Raw genomic sequence first — 19,616 nt, 5'->3', positions numbered from 1 at the left:
GAAGAGTTTTCCTCAGCAGTGCTTAGCACCACGGCAGCCTCCAGCTGACACAGAAAATAAGCATGGGGAAAAACTGCTTAGTCCCTTCATCCCTGATGTTGAGCATGTTTTACTTCTTCTGTGGTGATAGCCCAAGTGCTGCCTGATCCATCCTGGGAACAGTGGAAAAGGCAAAATCTTTATCTGCAATGTGCATGTTATTAGATGGTGTAACTTAGTCAAATTCAGAAGGACTTTCAGGTGTAGACGGAAGATCCCCATGATAGTAGGGGAGGACCCTCACAATTTTTACTACCTGCTCCAAAGCACAGAAGTTTTTCAGTAAGACAGTGGAAAGAATATAACCAAGGGTCAAACACAGACAAAAAAATATTAAAATCAATAATTTGCAAACACTTTTCTCCTAATTTAGTTCTCAGAATTGTCCAAGCCATTCTGAATGCAACTTCCTGTGGTGATGTTAGCCTGAGGCAGACACCGAGCTGAGGAAATCGTCCTCAGAGTGGTTCAGGTCTGTCAGAATAATGAGGACCTTAAAACCAAGTCTTAGCACAGAACATGTCAGAGAACCTGAGCTATAGGTGTTGCTGCTAATGCTTGGTGTAATTATGCATGCACACACTGCTCTGCACTGGGAGTACAGGAATTGTGTAATTTTGTGCAAAAATAAATGCATCTGTATCCTGTACAGGATAAATTTTTGTATCTCCTTGCAAACACAGCCTCTCTGTGTGTATACAACATCAGTTCTATTCTTCTTGTTAACAAACATAGTGTGTGATTATGTTCTTACCCATATTAGCACAATTCTGTCTTTTGTCTGTATCGGATCTGGGCCATAGGTGTCCTGTCTAGCTCAGCAGTATCTTGAGACTGTCAAGCATGATTTGGAACTAGTTATCCTGCAGCAACAGCTGAGCAGGGCTCTAAGAATAACTTCCCGTTGGCCTTTCTGTGTGTTGGCAGTACTGGGCTCGTCCTCTGCTTTGTGGTGGAAGTGTCACTGGAAAAGAAAAGTAATAGCAGGTTAGTAATAGTTCAGTAAGGGTTGGGGTTTTTGGTTTGTGGGTTTTTGTGTGTGTGTTTGGTTTTTTTTAAGGAGGGGTTGAGTTTTGCTGCTGATTCTTTGCTGAAAGTACCTGTTGTGTTCCTATGTTGTCTGTAAAATGGGATATCATGGGACTGTGGTGGGAGAGTTGTCAGACTGTCCCCCTGCCCCGCAAGTGCTTGCAAAGCTGCTGCTTGTCAGGGCTGCATGCACACTGCCCTGTTACAGCTGTTGGCACAGTAAGGAGAGTCAATCCCCCCAGTGCTGCTGAGCTGGAAATTGCCTCAGCTGGATGCCTCTGCTAGCGCAAGCATGGGCTCTCCATCAGAGTCCTGTCCCTTCATTTGCCTTTTGGACCACGTGGCATCTCAACTGCCCTTCACCCTGTTTAAAAAAATTCAAGTCAAGTGGGGACAGAAGGTTTTAGCCAAAACGCTCTGAAGAGGACATCTCTGGTCTGAGCTTGAGTATTTTTTCTCAGGGGGGAATCTCACTCTGAACATAGCAGCTGCACTGAGCCCAGCTTTGTTTTGAACTTGACAAAAAGTACTTTTAAGCCAGAATGGTTAAGTTATAAACATTTTTAATGCAGTTTTTATTAATTTGTAAGGGAAAGCCAAATAAAGCATGGAGTAGACTGGTATTGTTCTAAAATTATTTATTTGGTGCTGTATTGTTTCATTTGTAGAGAAGAGATTGTGCTCTGTAGCAATCTCATATCTGCAGAAGATGTCTGGAATTTGGGGCTGGTGAATGTTGGGGCAAAAGTATGGACTTGCTGGCCTTCTAACATCTTTTAAAGATATCTTTTTGAGCCCATAGAGTTAGCAGAAATAGATCACTTCAGCTAACGTGCAAGTTATCAGCTAACTAGACTGGGACCTAATTGCCCTAGGTGTTAAAGAAACCTGGAAAAAGACTCTCCCTCATCTGAGCTGCTCAAGGAATGAAAGACAGAGGCCAGTTTGTGAAAGAGCTGTCACGTAAAAGTGATAAAATAAATGGCATGTGTCTGCCCAGGAGGTTCATAGGTGCATAAAAACCCACCCAGGAGCATTTAGGAATTTGGTCAGAATTAGTCAGTACAGAGAAAATGAAACAAGGAGTTGTCTTATTTACTTTTTCCCTTTAATCTCCAGTACAGATGTCACTATAAAAATATTGCTAATGGTTGCAGCAAACTGAAGCTTTCCTTCAGGTTTGGGAAAGCAAATGCCAGTCAGCACTACTCCTTCCCGATAGTGATAATGTGTGTGTTGGACTTGAGATCTGGCTAAGATTAGAGATGGTCCAGCCAGCCCTGTTTTATGGGACTGTACTCACTCATCTGCTCTCTTTAGCCACTCACGTGGGAAGCTGAAGATGAATGATTTGCTGTGTCAGATCTTTTCACTGGCCCCATCCATAGCTAGTGGTTGCTCCTCCAAAATGGGTTGGACACCTGCCATAAATGAAAGGAGGAAATTTTATGCTGAATAAAGCATAAAGGGAGACCGTTCTTGCCTCTGCTGCAAACCCTGCATCACTGAAGAGAAGTTCATCACACCTCTATCTGACACTTCCCTCCCAGCAATACAGTATTGTTAACAGTGTTTTCTTTATGTTCCTACTCCTGCTGCACGTTCAGCCTGTTTCTGACTGTAAAGTTTAGTATAGTTGCAGGATTGATGGTCCTTACTTTAGAGGATCTCAGGTCTCTGCGAGTACACAGCTGTGCTCTGCCTTAACCACATCAGCTGGCCGGTTGCACACTCTTCACGTGGGAGAATGTCCCACGCTCTCTGAACTGTTAAGTACTGGCCACTGGTAACTGAAGCTCACCTGGTTTGCAGGTAGCCTGGTCCTGTGTAGCAAATCCACCAGCTCTACATCCCTCTGAAGCTTTATTTCCAAACCTTATTCCCCGTCCTGGTATCTCTGATTTTCCCAGTTCTGTTGCTTTTACCTCATGTCTCTCGGGCTGCTCTGCTCCAGCTGCCTTTTGAATATGTAGTGAAATCTCAGACTGAAGCCAGGAGATCCTCTCCTGGCTTCTTTACAAGTGGTTTCCCTACCTCCAAATATAGATCTCGGTGCTCCAACAACCAGTAGATCAAGGTCTAAAGGTTTTGTTTTTTCCTCAAGTCCCATGTTTCATCCTTGCTGGCATCTCATGTAGATCTCGAGAGCAAAATAGCTAGCGATCACAAAGTCACTGCAAATACAGAGTTACTATCTCTGCCAGGCTTTTGGGAGGCAGCTGAAGCATGGTCTCTCTGTCTTATGAGAATTGGCTCTTCATGGATTTATACAGTGCTAATTACCAGGCTTCAGCCTGAGAGAGAGAGGACTTGTGTCTCGCAGATCTTCCCAAGATTGCAAAGCAGGGGGAAACATCCACCCACTGGCATTCAATGCAACATAAACTGTGCTATACAGCCTCGGCCAACAAGAAAATAGTTGCCTGCTGACTCACAGAGAAAGCTGGGGTCAGAGCCCCTTCCTTGCTGTTTGAGGATCAAAGTGGTGGTTTAGGGCTCCCATCTGAACAGGTCCAGAAAATTTAAAGACTTCATTTGGGTACTCTTCAGAGCCCCTGAAGCCTTAAAGGGAATTTGCGAGCATAAGCTTGACTTCTGAGGAATGAAATGCTGTTTTCTTAAGGCTGTCCTAAAATGCTGTAATTGATATACAAGCTGGGGAGACCTGCTGGGATGTAACTCAGTTCATTTTCTTTTCAATATTCATCATTCCTTTAGGGGAAGAGGCTGTGTTCGTTCCTCTTCGTGTCTAGAGCTGATCAGGGTCTCCTTACCTGTGAAGTGCTGTCCTGGTTTCAGCTGAGATAGTGTTAATTTTGTTCCTAGTAGCTGGTACAGTGCTGTAGTTTGGATTTCATATGAGAATAATGTTGACAACACACTGATGGTTTTAGTTGTTGCTAAAGAGTGCTTGCACTAAGTCAAGGACTTTTCAGCTTCTCTGGCCCTGCCAGCGAAAGGGCTGGAGGGGCACAAGAGGCTGGGAGGGGACACAGCTGATTCAAACCAGCCAAAGGGATATCCCATGCCATTTTAATGTCTTGGTGAACTTGGCACTGCTGACCCCATGAGAGCTGCACTTCAATGAGGTAAAGTAGAGAAAAACTTTGTAGTAGGGAGAACAGTCCCAGGAGTATACGATGGCTTTGCTGGGGACAAGAATAAGACTTGGAAACAGAAGTCAACCTGACACTCTGGGTTTTGGCACTTATTCACTTTTCCTAGTGCTTTGGACCTGTCTGGTCTCATACAAGTGTTCCTTGAAGTAGGGTCAACAAAGTTAGGTGCTGTTGTGACATGGTCACTGACTTTTAAGCAAACCTTGTGTGTTCTTGCTACAATAGTTAGTTTGTCTGGGGGTTTACATTTCCCCAGTTACTGTAATAATAATTTTAATAGCTCTATCCTCAGAATACTTTCAGACTGGGAAACGCTGTTAGCTGCATTGTGGAGGGTGGTGCTCAGCTGTGGAGACTCGCAGCCAAATCTGCTCCAGAAAAGAGCTTAACCCTGGTCTCTGGATTTCTAGGTTATTTCCGTGACCTCAAAACTCCATTCTTGTTTCTGTGACACTGAATATTTGTGTCCTTTCATTTGAGTTTCTGTGTAGAAAATTCCTGGAGGAACTGAGAAACCATTACAAGCCTCTCTGCTCTCCTTTGCAAGCCTGAAGGAGCACAGCTCTGACCTGCTTTTGTTGATAGGAAACAGAGTTTGAAATGCAGGCAGAAATGCCATCCGCATGCAGTTGTATCACGTGGGGGAATTGGAAAAAAGAAAGAAAATCCCACTCATGGCAATTTTTAATCCCATCATTTAATACGCTGCTGGCAGACGCACAGGTAACAAAGTGATGGGCACAATCTGAGTGCTTGAGTAGAATAACCTGTGTGGTGAGGGAAGGCCATGCTGTCCCACCTTACCTTAAGTGCCTGGCAAACAAACCACTCCCGAAATTAATCTCTTTATCTGGGACAACCTGCAGCTTGTGTGGGGATCTGTTTGTTGCGGTGAGGTCCAAAGAAAAGATGCTCTGATGCAGGATGCCCTCAAAGAGAGACTTGCCTTCAGTTTCCATCAGGTGCTGGACAGGTTGCAAGTTCAGGGAAGAAAAGATTTAGCTGAAATTAGAAGCTGGTCTTTGTTGTGGGAGCTGTTGACAATGTCCCTGTGTGAGTTTTCTTACCATGTCAAATGCCAAAGAAAAGCTTCTATCCATGGTAATCGGGGTTTATTAAAGGAAGCCAGGAGGAAAAAAAACAACTTTAGCTGAGATTAAAGGGATTGTGTAGCTGCACTTGGTGCTGAATTGCTCTGTGCTGGCTCTGTCACTGGGAGTCTGCCTCATCAGCATCTCTGCACAGCCTCCCGCATCCCGGGAAATGAATAGCCATGCCCGAGTGGAGCAAAAGTAAACAGAGGAGCGTGCTGCCTGATTAATGCTGGGCTTCATTAACCACCCGGACTGTGCTGTTGGCTTCCTGTTAGCCAGGTGCTGCATGGTGGCAAACTCACTGAGCCCATCCCACCAGCCACAGCATCTCTGGGGTGGTGTCAGAGCCACTGCCCAGGAGGATGTGGTGGCTTTTCTCCCCCTCCCACTCTGTTTCAGCACATTTGGGCATGTTCTGGGTTTTAATATGTACCTCTGCTCTGAGGCCCTGGCTGGAGCTGGACCCAGGGCAGGTTTGCTTCCATGGCCTTTTGCAGCCAGGCTTTCATGCCTGATTCCTCTTGTCACTGACCTTGCAGTGTCCCCGCTGCCAACATGTGGCTGTGGCAGGGGACCTGCTGATATGAATCTCTGTCACCTGTGGTGGCAGGAGGGTTGTGTGTGTGAGCCAAATGGAGAGATGCTGTTGTTTCCCATGTTCACCCAGTGACATGTTCCGTTCAGGAGATGTCACTGCAGTGGGGTGGGTCTGTGCCAGTCTCTGGTACAGGGATGTGACCATGGCTATTGTGAGATTGTCAGTCAAAACTGAATGCCTCTGCTCTCTTTCCTCTCTTCCTCTACGCTTTCTCCTAGGTTCTTCCTTCCCTCTCCGTTGACAGGCCAGTCCTTTGTGTCCTCTTTACTGCTGATTTACTCCTACTTCCTCAGCCATAGTGCATCCTTCTTGACTTTGTCCCCTTGAAACCTGCTGCATTTTGAGGATGTATTCAGCATTCCCTAGCTGTCCCATCTAATAACAGCCACCAACTGAGTTAAAAGAAGTTAGGAAAGTTTCTTCCTCTTAGGCTTTTTTGCATCCAAACTTTTCTTGTCCAGGACTCTGTCTGTCTATCATAGGATTGCAAGTTTCAGAGTCTTAGGATTGTGTCCTGGGGATCCCTGAGCAGAACCAAGCTGCATCCTCTAACTCGGGGGTTTCTAACCTTTGCTGGAAATGGTCAATAACAGTAAAAAAGTAACCACACCATAGAGTAGCATCATAATGTGCTATCCTTCAAGGAGGGAACCAGTCCTTAAACCAAACTGTGTGAGTTCAAGGGGTCTTATGGGGAATATTTTATTTGCAAGTCAGAGTTGAGACACTAGTTCCACAGCTAAGAGAGTCATGTGAGATCTTGTGTGGGAGCTGACTCTGAGACCTTCCCCTGACCATGGATGGAGCCCTGTCTGAAACAACTGGATTTGCAAGGAGGCTTCCTCTGCTTCATTTTAATGTCCAGACTGTTCAAATCTGGTGTAGCTCCAGTTCTGAAGAAAAGAATGATATCTATCTTTAGGTTTGCTGCATTTCATGAAGGTTGTGTAGCACCACAGCCAAACCATGGTCAGAGAAGGAGGTAGGCAGTTTCTTGGGTGTTTTATGCTGTGGGACAATGAATTGACTCACCCAGGAGATCCAGTCTCAAGGAAAAGCTTGGTATTGTTATGGCCCGTGGCATCTCCTCAGTAGCACCACTGTATGTAAAAGGTCCAGCAGAGCAGGGACAGCTGTTCCTGATAGAGGGAGAAAAAACCAGTTGCTTTCCACCAAAAGGTCTTTCCCTACAGATCCCTGGGGCTGTAGAGGATGTGTGACCTTCCCAGGGACCTTGAATGTTCTGGGGATGAGGCTGTTGTGGCAGGAGCCATGTAGAGGCACTCTCTGATCTCACACAGGAGCCCTACATGGTGACTTAGGGCATCGATGCTGGCCACGTCTCTGGGGAGAAAAAAAGCAAGAGAGCCTGATCATTGTGGGAAGGCGGTTTGGGTTTATTTTAGAAATGCCCAGCTCAGAGCCTAAGCCCAGACCTCACTGCCTGCTTGCTGTGGCCTTCTGTTTATTTGCTTTTTTTTTTCTTATAATTACACTTTTGTAAACTGGGCAGCCTAAGAGACTGGGTATGTCCATGGTGCTGTATTATGTCTTCCCAGCTGCTATGATTTTTGCTCTCCAGACATGGGTAATAAAAAGATGTGCATAACCCCCTTCTCCTTGGTGCATCCTCTAAGGGGTTAGTACAAACCCTGCTCTATTCTGCAGGCTAAACAACCAGTCCTCCCTGTCTCTGCTTTCTGCTGTTATTAATTAAGCTAAATTATAAATTATAGCCATTAGAGGCTCAAGTACTGACTGAGACTCCAGGACAGAGGGTACAGGGCAACCAACATGAGCAGATGGGAGAGAAGGCATGAGCGCCAACAATGTAAAGAGAAAAATCCTGCTCCTAGGGTCACTCAGATGGCTGATGGAAGAAGGCAAGATAGCCCCAGGCTCCTGCTTTCCCTGCTTTGTCCCAAAAGGCTGTTTCTGTGCTTACCTGGTGGCTGTCAGTGCTGGCAGACTGTTGATGCTCTTTCCTCTGCAGGTGAACATCTTAACCCCTGAAGTTCACTATTTTTGAAGCACCCTTATCTGCTGCAAAAGGGATTCCTCACCCAGCCTTCCTTGAGTTTCTCACTAAGGTCTCTCTGGTTTCCAGACCAAATTTGCTGTCTTTGCCTGGAGGAATGTTCCTCTCACCTTCTTCTTCCTCTATGAGTGACAGTTGCACCTCAAAGTCAATCACAATTCTCACCTGTTTGGGCCTCAGACTCCACACCTGGAGTGTATCTCCTCTTATGCCGTGTTGGCCACTTATTTTAGTGCAACTCTGCTCTTGGGTGTTGTGATGACATTTAGGCAGAGGGCTCTCTTGCAGAAGAGGGGTTGTTTGTTACCTCTTCTGTCTCTGGGTCATGGCAGTTCCCATTTCCCTGTCCTACAGCTATGCTGGCTCTGCAAGGCTAAGAGGAGTGAGATACAGGGGTAAAACAGGTATCTTTTTAGTACTTGAAAAGAATAATTTCTTCCTAGATCTGTCTAGTACCCAATCAAGTCAGTGTGTTAGAAATATGGATCATAACTCCTAAGTGACAGGAGCCAATGTTCAGGGTTGCCATGTGATGTTTCTGAACAGAGGACTTGGACAGCTTCCCTCTTCTTTTGGTCTCTCAAGGGTGGCCCCTCCAGAAAGAGGAATGGTTGTGTGGGAAAAGCTCATCCCATCGCTGCTCTATCTATCATAGTAAAGGTTATTAAAAGCCTGCATGGCCAGCCTGTGTATCCCTGCAGAGTGAATCCTCCTCTGCTCGCGAGACAGTCTTGCAAACTCTGCAGTATAAGCTTGGTTTTATTAAATATTTGCTTGACCAGAAAGGCAAAGGAGAACTAGGTAAACACACCTAAAGTAAATGTGAAATGACCTTTGTCCGTCATCTATCTAATGCCTGTGGCTGCTGCAGTAGGGAGGGCAGTGGGAGGTGAAGGTGATCATACAACAGCTTTGAAATTCTGGCTACTGTGAGGATCCTGAAATATTTGGGGTGGCACAAAAGTGGTGGATGCTCTACAAGCCCAGGCTTACCCTTTCCACTATCAGATCTAATCAGTCTACAGGTCAAAAGAAGACAGGATTTATTCTCTTAATTATTTCTTTAAGTAAATTTTTCAGTTCCACTGGTGTTAGCAGGATTACACAGATTTGAAAAAGCTGCAAATCCAGACCTGTGTCACTGCTACATCTTCCTTCCTGCTGGGATCTATAAAAAGTGAGGGTTTTTTTTATTTATTTTTCCTTGCCTCCTACTTGTGCAGGGCTGACTGTCACCTTTGCTCAGCTAGTTACACCTCTGATTTCAGCAAAGTCACTCTGAGACAGGTGATAGGACACTGGGCTGCAAGAGTACTGGGGTTTGGCTTGTGTCCTTAAAATCAAGAACAGTTTTGTGAAATTCTGATCTGGATGTTAAAGAAGGATGGAGGGAGGAAAGACTCATGTAGCTCAGCCTGGCCACCAGCAACAAAGGTTGTGCAGTCAGCACTTGTCAAGGAGCTTGGCTTGTGAGACCTGAGTTGATACGACTCAATCTCCCATGTGCTCTGTGGGGCCATAAAGGACCAAAGCTGTTCTTGGTACAGAAGCAGCCATGAAAAAGCAAAGGAACAGGGAGAAGATGGATGTGTTGAGTAGGCAAATGCATGTCCATGGAACGAGGATGAGGTTTAGTGATGTGGTCATGAAATTACAGAAGCTGTTTGAACCCCATACTGCTCCCATCACCCTGGTTAAAACCTGAGAGATTTTAAAAGACTGAGTGATGCAAGGAAGCCCTCTTCCCCTCTCTTTAGAAAGTCAAAAGGCTGGTCCCTGGGTCATTAGTTTTCCTACTTCATGTTCCTTCAGACTTTATTACTACTAGTAGTTAGGCACACCCTTTCTCCTCAGTCATCTGAGATGACTGGGGAGCTGTGCCTTTCTTTCAGAGAATGTTTTCTTGACTGTGTGGTGGGTGGAAAGCAGTCTTGTTATGAGAGCCCAGGGGAGGGAGAAGACCTGGTGCTCAGCTTACTCTGTGCTTGGCTGCATGCCCTGTATAGATGTGGCTGTGAAGGCTGGCACACCGCAGCTTCTATGTCTGTACTCCACGCTGGGCTGGCATGAGACAGCTTTGATCTGGAAGCCACAGAGATCTTCTTCAAACAGGCCTGTCCTGGACCAAGGGCTCCCTGAACGGATGTTAATGTCAGACCAGAGCTGGCTTCTTCCTGGCAAGCTTCAAGGGTTGCAAAAGAGCTCAGCATCCATCTGGACCTGTCCCTGTAGGCAGGTCCCTGACCTTCTCTAGGCTTCAGCCCCTCATCCAGAAGAGTGGGATAATAATCCTTCTCCAGTCCTGCCATCTTAGATGGCAAATACACAGTTGAGTCAAAGCTGGCAGTGCAAACGGCAATACTGCTTGATGTTTCTACCGTCAGCCTTCTGTACTGCTCTGGCTTCCAGTGAATTTTTGTGCTGCACCATGGGGCACATGTGTGTGTAATGGAGAGTGAAAGGGTGCTGATTTATTATTCTGCAATGTGATTTCTGCTCTTTCTACCAGCAACTTTTCTTTCAGGAGGGGTTCCTTTGTGCTGGTTTTAAGTAGAGAGCTCAGAGACGAGAAAGGGAGGATTAGCAATTAAATATGCTCCGAGGATGGCATGGTTGTGAAGGAGGGAGGAGGAAGGAATACTCCGTAGTAATGTATTTTTGTTTTCTTTTCTCTTTGCTTGTAGGACAAAATCTGCCAGGGAATTGGTGCTTTGAAGACTCTTACAGCTCTTAATCCTCGTTCCCTTGGGAATACAAACCTTTGTAATCATGTCACTGGCCATGTGGAAATGGACTTGCCTGGTTTCTCACCTTCTGCTATCTACTACAGTGTCACCTCTTGGTAGGCAGCAGCCACTCCATCCAAAGAGGCCCTTCATCACTTTCACTGGAGACCAAGCAGAGGGGAACTTCAATCACTTGGTGGTTGACGAAAGAACTGGGCACATTTACTTGGGAGCTGTCAACAGGATCTACAAACTCTCCGGTGACCTGAAGGTCCTGGTGACCCACCAGACTGGTCCTGATGATGATAATCCCAAGTGTTATCCTCCCAGGATAGTCCAAACCTGCAATGAGCCTTTGACACCCACTAACAACATAAACAAAATGCTCCTCATAGACTACAAGGAGAATCGATTGATAGCATGTGGGAGTCTTTACCAGGGCATCTGTAAGCTTTTGAGGCTGGATGACCTCTTCAAGCTGGGAGAGCCCTTCCACAAGAAGGAGCATTATCTCTCTGGAGTGAATGAGAGTGGCTCTGTTTTTGGAGTCATTGTTTCTTACAGCAACATGGATGACAAGTTGTTCATTGCCACTGCTGTGGATGGCAAACCTGAGTATTTCCCCACTATTTCCAGCAGAAAGCTCACCAAGAACTCCGAGGCAGATGGGATGTTTGCGTATGTCTTTCATGACGAGTTCGTGGCCTCTATGATCAAGATCCCCTCAGACACGTTTACCATCATCCCTGACTTTGATATCTACTACATCTATGGCTTCAGCAGTGGTAACTTTGTCTATTTCCTGACTCTGCAGCCTGAGATGATCTCACCACCTGGCTCCACCACAAAGGAGCAGGTTTATACCTCCAAGCTGGTCCGGCTTTGTAAGGAGGACACAGCCTTTAACTCCTATGTTGAGGTACCCATTGGCTGTGAGAAGAACGGGGTGGAGTACCGGTTGCTCCAGGCAGCCTACTTGTCTAAGGCTGGAGCCATCTTAGCCAGGTCTTTGGGTGTTGTCCCTGAGGATGATATCCTCTTCACAGTCTTCTCCAAGGGGCAGAAAAGGAAGATGAAGTCCTTGGATGAGTCTGCTCTTTGCATCTTTGTCCTGAAAAAGATCAACGATCGCATCAAGGACAGACTGCAGTCCTGCTACAGGGGGGAGGGAACGTTAGATCTGGCCTGGCTCAAAGTTAAGGACATTCCCTGTAGCAGTGCGGTAAGTGAAGCCCCTAAGCCCCCAACCTTAATCTCCTCGTGTGCTCACAGATCTTAGAGCAGGGACTAAGGAACTGAGACTGCCTCCTCTCAGTCCTGGCTCTGCCTCCAGCTTACCATACCACCTAAATTAACCAGTTTGTACCTCAGATTTCTCATGGACAGGTATCCATGAGGGAGGTATCGATTTCCTTATGCGATGTTTGCTGATGAACTAAGCCAAGGGGCCTGTAAATCCTTAGGAGGAATTTGCCTGTTGCAGTTACTTTGCTGTGCAATTCATAAGGGGTGAAATTGCATTTCCTTGAGCAGTTTTGGCTCAAATGTAGAAATCAAACCAGGACCTAATAATGTCAATGGCTTGTGCTGTTTTCTGTGTCTGCTGGTGTAACTTTATTTTCCTGGGCTGGTGTTGGAGCAGATTTTGTTCACGGAACTTGGTGAAGCCAGGGCTTGGTTTCTTCAAGGGCTGAGAAGCACTGGTCGTTAACTACCACAGTCCTTCAGCTTTCAGTTTCCAGCCAGCTCTGTGTTGCTTTTGCACTGCAAAATTAAGGCCTGGCTGCAGATCAAGGGTTAAATGCTGCAAGTTTTAAGGGCAGGACTGGGGAAGAGTCTGGTCTACCTGACCTACGAATGGTCTTAAGGCATGGTCTTAGTTTGTTCTGTTGGTTTATTAAGTGTCATTGCAGAACTGTGCATCAGCCCTGCCAGCACACAGCTGGCTTTGATGCCATGCACAGAAGTCGGCATTACAGCCGGCACCACACCCAGGCTGCTGTAATAGCTGCTTCTCTGGGCTTTGATTTCCTCCCTTAATTAGCTCTTTCAAGTGAGAGGCAAGTTCAAGTCTGAGCAAAGGGAATATGGAGAAACACCAGAGCGCTTTCCTGCCTCATAATCTCAAGGCAGTCAGGGCCTGGGATATGGGATTGCTCCAGCTTTCCTTTGTACTCAAGCCTCCTTTGCTGGGAGATCCCTGCTGTTGTTCCTTTGCAGGACAAGGACAGACCAAGAGGAACACAGATGGAAACCTCATTGCAGTGAGACTGGTCCTACCTTACTCTGCCATAATTTCTCTTTACACCAGTGCCCTCAGCACTTGTTGCTTGACCTTGCACTGCTCTTACAGTCCCAAGATGAACGTGTGGAGGGACAAGTCCTTCATTTTAGTTGGGATCCCTTCTGCCTGGACCTGCAAAGCTCCCTATGGAGCATTGCACAGAGAGAAAGTCTGTGCCCAAATCTGGCTTTGATATTTTTTTTTTTTGTTTAGCCTCAAGGCCTCCGCACATTCAAAGAGCTGCCTTTAGATTTAAGCTGGGAGCTTCCCACTGGAGTTTTTCCTGGGCTGTTAAGCCTCTCTATGCATTTGCAAATCTGCTCTGCTTGTGCTCCATAGTAATGTTTGCAATACTGGACCTCTCAAATCGGGAGGTTTGAAATCTCTCATTCACCTGGCATCTGTGGTTTTACACAGGAGCAAAAAAGCCAGCAGATTTCTTGTGTCCCTTGGGGTGAGTCCTGGTCTAAGAAGACTGACATACCAGTCTGAATTTGGAGGGCCAGTAATGCAGAGATTGGGGAAAGGACAAGGAACTAGGTGACAGTGGGAGAAACTGTTAAAGCACATTTGTGACTGCATTTCTTCATGGTGGATTAGAGATGCTAATACTTCCCAGCTGGAAAAAGAGCTTGGAGATCCTTGAAGGAAAAACAGGGGTCTGAAAAGTGTAACCAAGTGAGCTGTCCTTTCCTTAAATGAGTCTGCTTAGAGCTGCTGGCAAGCCCTGTCTGAGATCAGCTGTGCTGCCCGAGGAAGAGGTATTAGTGACTTGGCTGCTGTAAGGGTTGCAGAGTCCAGCTGCTAAGCTTGGAAAATATGTGATGGTTGGTGAAGTATTTTGGAGCCTGGATATATGTCTGTGAGGACCTTGTCTCCTTTGCTGATGTCCTGCTGGCCAGCCATCCACCAGCACCGCTGCTCTGCCTTTTAGCACACATTTGAAGCAGCTCTAAAAGCAATTGCAAATCCATCAGTGAGACTTTCCCTGGTTTTGTGTGGATGTCAAATATTTCTCTGGTGGTGCAAATAGAGGCTTAACCTGCATGCGATCAAGGCTGGACAGGAACTTCAGCTCTGCTGTCCTGCCGTCAGCAGCTGAAATCCTGCATGTGAACAGATAAAGCTGATGTGCCTGGCGCCGAACTGTGGGAAATCCTCACCAAGTACCTCAGAGAAACACTATTAGAAGCCATATTCCAGCCCTTCTTTGTGTTATTAACTGTGGGACCATGAATTATGGAGCTGGGCTCACCACACTGTCCTCACCTTTTGGTGCATGGTCAGGTCTGGCTTCTAATAACAAGTATTTTTCTAATAGGGTGATAACTGACTCAGAGATGCACATGTTAGGATGCTTCTGCTCCTGTTTTGGTGTAATGCTTGCTCAAGGCTGCTTCAGGGCAAGAGAAGTCTCTTGGGGACCACTCCCAGCACAGCTCTCCTAACCTGCAATATGCACACAAATAGTTACGGGCATGTGAGGGAACAGTGTGCTTGGCTGGAGCAGTACAGTGCAGAGTCTGCAGCTTCTCTGGTCAGGCAACTTTGTTGGTGCAGCTGGAGCTGGGGAAAGTTGAGGTTGTGTAGGACCTGACAGCAAGCTGGGCTGGATGCACCGTGTCTCATGGTCAACACGCAGCAGGAGATGTTTGGTCTTCAGATGTCCTACAGGGCTGGATGTCCAGAAGACTCACCTTGGTCTGGTTTGCAAACCCAATGTGAAGGCAAGGGATAGAGCTACAACTGTGCAATGAGCCTGTGCTGCTCTCGTGCCCACCGTGTGTGCATGTTGCAGTGGTTAGCAGTACGATAGAAGAATTTCCAGAATGAGAAATATAAAAGTCCACAGATGAGTGGAGGATCCTTAATGTTCCTTCCTCCCCTGTCCTTGCATTGTAGCAGTCCTCCCATAAATCTTCAGCATAAATCACGAAAAGTGATGGATTTTTATGTCTGGGCAGTTGATTTGCAAGTTGGCAGTGCTCACGCAGATGATGAACAGTTCCAGATAATAACTCTCTAGTTTTCCTCTCTGCAAATACAAGATAATAGCTTATATTAAAACAGTATACTTGACCCCAAATGCTTAGAAATTCATATAATAAGAGGAAAAGAATTTAATATAAGCTATTAATTATAAGCTATTTTTTATATAAGCTTTTAATATAAGCTATCTCGTATTAAAACAGTATACTTGACCCCAAATGCTTAGAAATTCATATAATGAGAGGAAAAATGAGGTTGGGAAAAAGAGTCTTATTAGGTCATCTGATTTGCCCTTCTGCCCTACTTATAACATCTCTGACAGATGTTTGTCTCACCTGTTCTTAACCTCCAGCAGTGGAGATTCCTTTCCATACATGATCTCTCTTTGCTGCTAGGAAGCTTTCCCCCGGGTTTAATCTAAATCTCCTCTCCTGATATGGAAGCCATGCCTACTTATATAGCCACAGAGAGCACCTTCATCCCCTTTGGTACTCTAGCAAGAGCATTGTGTGTCCCCAGAATGTGACTGCTTCTGTGGCGCATCAATGTATGGAGCAGAGGGAGCACGGCTGTATGGGCATGCAGGCTGCTGGCAGAAGGAAGGGCTGTTCTGCAGGGAAAAATTGGCTTCTTAACACAGAAAACAATTTATGTTGGATAAAGAAGGCTGTCGTTTAAATATACTTCATAAACATCGTAATTAACTGTTGATACAGTTGAGAAATACTGAGTTTCTTTAAAAAAAAAAAAGTAGTTTAGGAGGAGGATGGAGATGTAAATGGCCATTATAGTACAGGACTTGATGACTGGGAGACTTGTTGATTTATTTTTTTTTTATTACTATGAGACAGCATAAACAATAGGTGTATTTTGGAGCCCAGTGACAATTGTGCTACAGGGATGCTCAGTAGTGGAGGCAGGAGAGCCTTCCCCTCTACCTTGGTGGTCGAGCAGGTGTGGGACATACAATCATGCATAAAGAAGAGGAGGGTATTGGAGACTGACTCTAAAGCAGCATGAGGATGGCAGGGTCTGCTGGGGTGATGAGAGGAATGGGGATCCTTGTTGGAGCTTTGGCTTGCGGTGATGTCCCAAACAGTGTGTCATTGGCATGTGATTCTGGCTGTCAGCTTAGGAGCTGTTTGGAACCCAGGGCTGCTATTGCAGTTCCTGATCTCCTCACCAGCCTGATCTGCCTCACAGCATCACCTGCCTCTCTGCAGCCTAACAGACTCCAGTCCCTGAAATGAAAAGGTGTCACCTCCATCGCTGTAGCTTTTACCGGATACACAGTGCAAATAATCTGTCCAAGATAATCAAAGTGTCTGTCCCCAACTCTTGCCCGGCTTCTGCCTTTTGCCGGTATTTTCTTTTCCTTTTGGCAGGAAATGGAGTTTGACTGTTTAAATTACTGTATTCAGTCTCTTCCTGTTTTTCATGGCAATGCTGTCACTTAAGGGAGAAAAGAAATGTTTTTGAAGCTGACCAGCCAACAAAAGACCTTGTGTAAAAAGCCAGGCAATATTTTTCCAACACTTTGCTAGCAGAGGGCAGGCAAAGTGGATGTTTGGGACCCAAGTAATTGTCTGACAAGTGAGTTGGCTATAGAGGCTTCCTGTGCTTCTAATGCTTCAGGACAAGCCTAAGTCAGTAACTCCCCAAAACATCTTTGCAGATACGGGTGCCTATCCCTGAGAGTCCTGCATCTCCTCCATCCATCTGTTCCACAAGTGGACTCCGCTCTCCTGCTTCCTCCCACTTTCCCTGCATCCCCCTTGCCCATTTGAGATGTTTGACACCCACCAAAGCAAGCAGCGCTGTACTCAACAGGGTTTAACTGAATGCAGGAGGCAGCTGTAGAGGGCATATTGCCGATTAGTCCTTCCATAGGTGGCTGTCTAGCATGTCTGGATGCCAACTGGGTGCACAGGCATTTTGCTTTAGCAGCATGAACACCTCTCCCTGGGATGAATGGTGCTTGGGACTGATCCATGGGCATTCTTCTGCTCCATGCCGCTGGGTTAGGAAGGGTCATTTCTAGCTCGGGTCTTAGAAGGGCTTTGCATATGGTATGGGACAGTCATTTTGACTCCTGGCAGCGCCACTGTTGGTGATGGGGTAGCCAAGATTTTCCTATAAACAGCCTATTTCATGACTTCCTCTTCCTCCCAGGGCTTGCATTTGTCATCATTGGTATTAACGGGGCACAGGTCTAACAGAGCATCTCTGAGAGACCAGGATGGGGAGCAGCATTACCCCTGTTTTACAGGAGGGTTGGCTAAGGCACAATAAAACATAACTTGCAGTGCAGTTGCAGCTCAGGGACTCCTGGGTCTTAGTGCTGCACCCAACATTCCTACCTATTGCTGGAAGAGTGAATATCATCTTTGCTATTGTGTTCCTCTGGTATGGGGGACAGAAAACCAGGGTCATTTAGAAAGAAGGAGCATTTCAAAGTAAAGAAAAAATCACTTTACAAACTAAAAAACGGGAGTTGTGGTCTCTATCTGTCATTTCCCCCATCGTTTTCCCTTAACAGGAAAGGTTGGGGTGAAAGTGAGTGTTAACTTTTGCTTAGACCTTGGGAAGAGGAACGTGTGGAAGCAGGTCCATGCGATACTGCTGCTTTGACATTTTGCCCACACAGCCCCTGCCCGTTTCTCCCAGCTGGGCTGGCCGGTATGTGAGGCTGCTGCTTTCCCAGGGGAATGACTCAGTCACAGGAACGAGCTATCGATTTCATTAGACCTCGTAGTGTCACTGCTTGCTAGTTGGGCTATCCTAAGTAAATCTCTGTGAATGTCAATGCCACTCGTGCTTGCACAATAGGTCTTTTTGTTCATCTCTATTGGATAGACCAGGCACAAGAGTGTTGCGTACATGTCTTTACTCCAAATTACACAGGCTCATGTTTGTCATCCAAAGGGCTCGTGGTCAGTTGAGGTCAGTTCTTGGTCAGTGTTTAGTAGTGCTTTCTTCTCCTTCCTCTGAAGATTTAAGCAAGAGCAGGAACCAAGGGGAAAAAAAAAAAAAGAAAAACCCCAACAAAACCAAAAGACAGTGCAGTCTGTGCAAAGGCAGTAGCCTCAGAAATACAGTAATGTCTCTCTGGAATGCCCACTGGAGACTTGGAGACAGAGCAAACAGGATTATTACTGCCAGATCTGTATTTGTATAATTGGTCACATCAGTTTGTGTTGGATGGGAGCTGGAGTGCTTGTGTGCGGAGCATGTTGTTGGAGTGACCTGCTGAGCCCAGCAACTTTGGTAAGAGGCAACAAGCGTCCTCTTGCTGATGCTGGGAGCTGGAGTGGCTGGGGGGTTTAATGGAAGGGGCAGGGTGCCAGCTTAGGGTTTCTGCAGCTGACCTCTGTGACTTGCAAATCTCCCCCACGCACCTTCCTGCTTTTCATTTGTCTACCTCCAGCAGGCCTGACCATCATCTCTGCTGCAAAGCTGGCTGTGCTCTGGGGTGAAAGATACTTTGTTGGAGAGGAATGTCACATTATCTTGCTACGTGAGGCAGCTCAGACAAAAGCAGAGCAGTGAGCTCTCTCCAGCAATGTGGCTGGTATTTCTCATGATTGTCATCAGTGGTGGAAGTAACCAGAAATATCTAGGGCCATGCTCCTCAGGCTAATGGAGAACAGCTGAGTTCAAATCTCCACTATCCTGAGCAAGGTCCTGGCACCTCTGTAATTAGATTAGGGAAGTCTCCCTAGCCCTTCCTCTGTGGGATGACCAGCAGTCTTGTTAACTAATTAGCACTAATTCATTGATTAGCATGCTTAGTGTTCGTGCTAGGGACATGATGGTTGGGGTCTAATGAGTTGTTGTAATGAGACCCTCCTGGCTTTTCAATCCATATATGTGCCTATGGCTGAGCAGTGCTGGGTGAGCACTACCAGACCTCTCCAGTCTCTGCATGAGCTCTTAGTTCAGCCTGGGTATAGCTGCTGGCAACATCCCAGTCCTGTGGACATCCTCAAAAACCCACCGCTTGTTCAGGTAGGCATGCACATGCTAACCTGGTGGGAGCTCATTTGCAGGGGTTTCTCAAGGCACCACATGGGTTCATCTTCACTTTTTCCTCGGTGGAAGTCCTTCCTCCCATGTGCCACCTCTCTGCTTTCAGCTAGCAGGGATAAGGACACTTCCCTGCCTCTGTGAAGTGCTCTGCACTCCAGGCAGGAAGAAAAGTGGCTTTGGAGGCTCTGGGGGAGAGAAAGACAAAACCCCTTAAGCACCTACATCAACTGAAGCTGGCACTTGAGGGCTGCAAACCAGGGGCTAATTGTATGGAGAGGATGATTGCATTTGAGGTATTAAGTATGTTCCTCTGTATTAAACACCTGCCCTTGAAAGGATACTTTCAGATCAGTGTGCATGCAGAAATAATGCTGGTGGTAATTAATTACCTTCTTATCACACCCCCAGCCTGCAACCTCTGCTTCCAAAATCCTCATTGCTTCTCCTGGCGGGGGAGGGGGGAAAAGCAGCATGCTTTGGAAACAACCTCCTTCTCAAAACTATTTATTTACTTCCCAAGCATAAAGCCAGAGGAAACCCTGTGCCTTTAAGTGGCCAGGCGCCAAACCCGCGCACAGTGCTGTTCTCTCCTGGCTCCTTGCGTCTGGTTGACCTCCCTCACTCACACAACATGTTCATTGAGGACAGAGCAGGGCCCAAGGCTGCTGAGT

The 19,616-nt window shown here is 46.4% G+C and overlaps 1 protein-coding gene across 3 annotated transcripts in view; it reads left to right on the top strand.

Annotated features, from left to right (window-relative positions):
* The window catches only part of PLXNA4 (plexin A4), a 456,157-nt gene that overhangs the window by 17,664 nt on the left and 418,877 nt on the right, over positions 1-19,616 (top strand). For all 3 annotated transcript variants that reach the window (XM_037389024.1, XM_037389025.1, XM_037389026.1), the window contains exon 2: positions 10,602-11,865. In XM_037389024.1, coding sequence (XP_037244921.1) covers positions 10,687-11,865 — 1,179 coding nt within the window. In that variant the 5' untranslated portion in view covers positions 10,602-10,686. The remainder of the gene's footprint in view (positions 1-10,601; positions 11,866-19,616) is intronic.

Source organism: Falco rusticolus, chromosome 5 (assembly GCF_015220075.1).
Source record: "Falco rusticolus isolate bFalRus1 chromosome 5, bFalRus1.pri, whole genome shotgun sequence".
Lineage (NCBI taxonomy): Eukaryota > Metazoa > Chordata > Aves > Falconiformes > Falconidae > Falco > Falco rusticolus.
The sequence above is the reverse complement of the archived record's forward strand: the minus strand, read 5'-3'. Positions and strand labels throughout refer to the sequence as shown.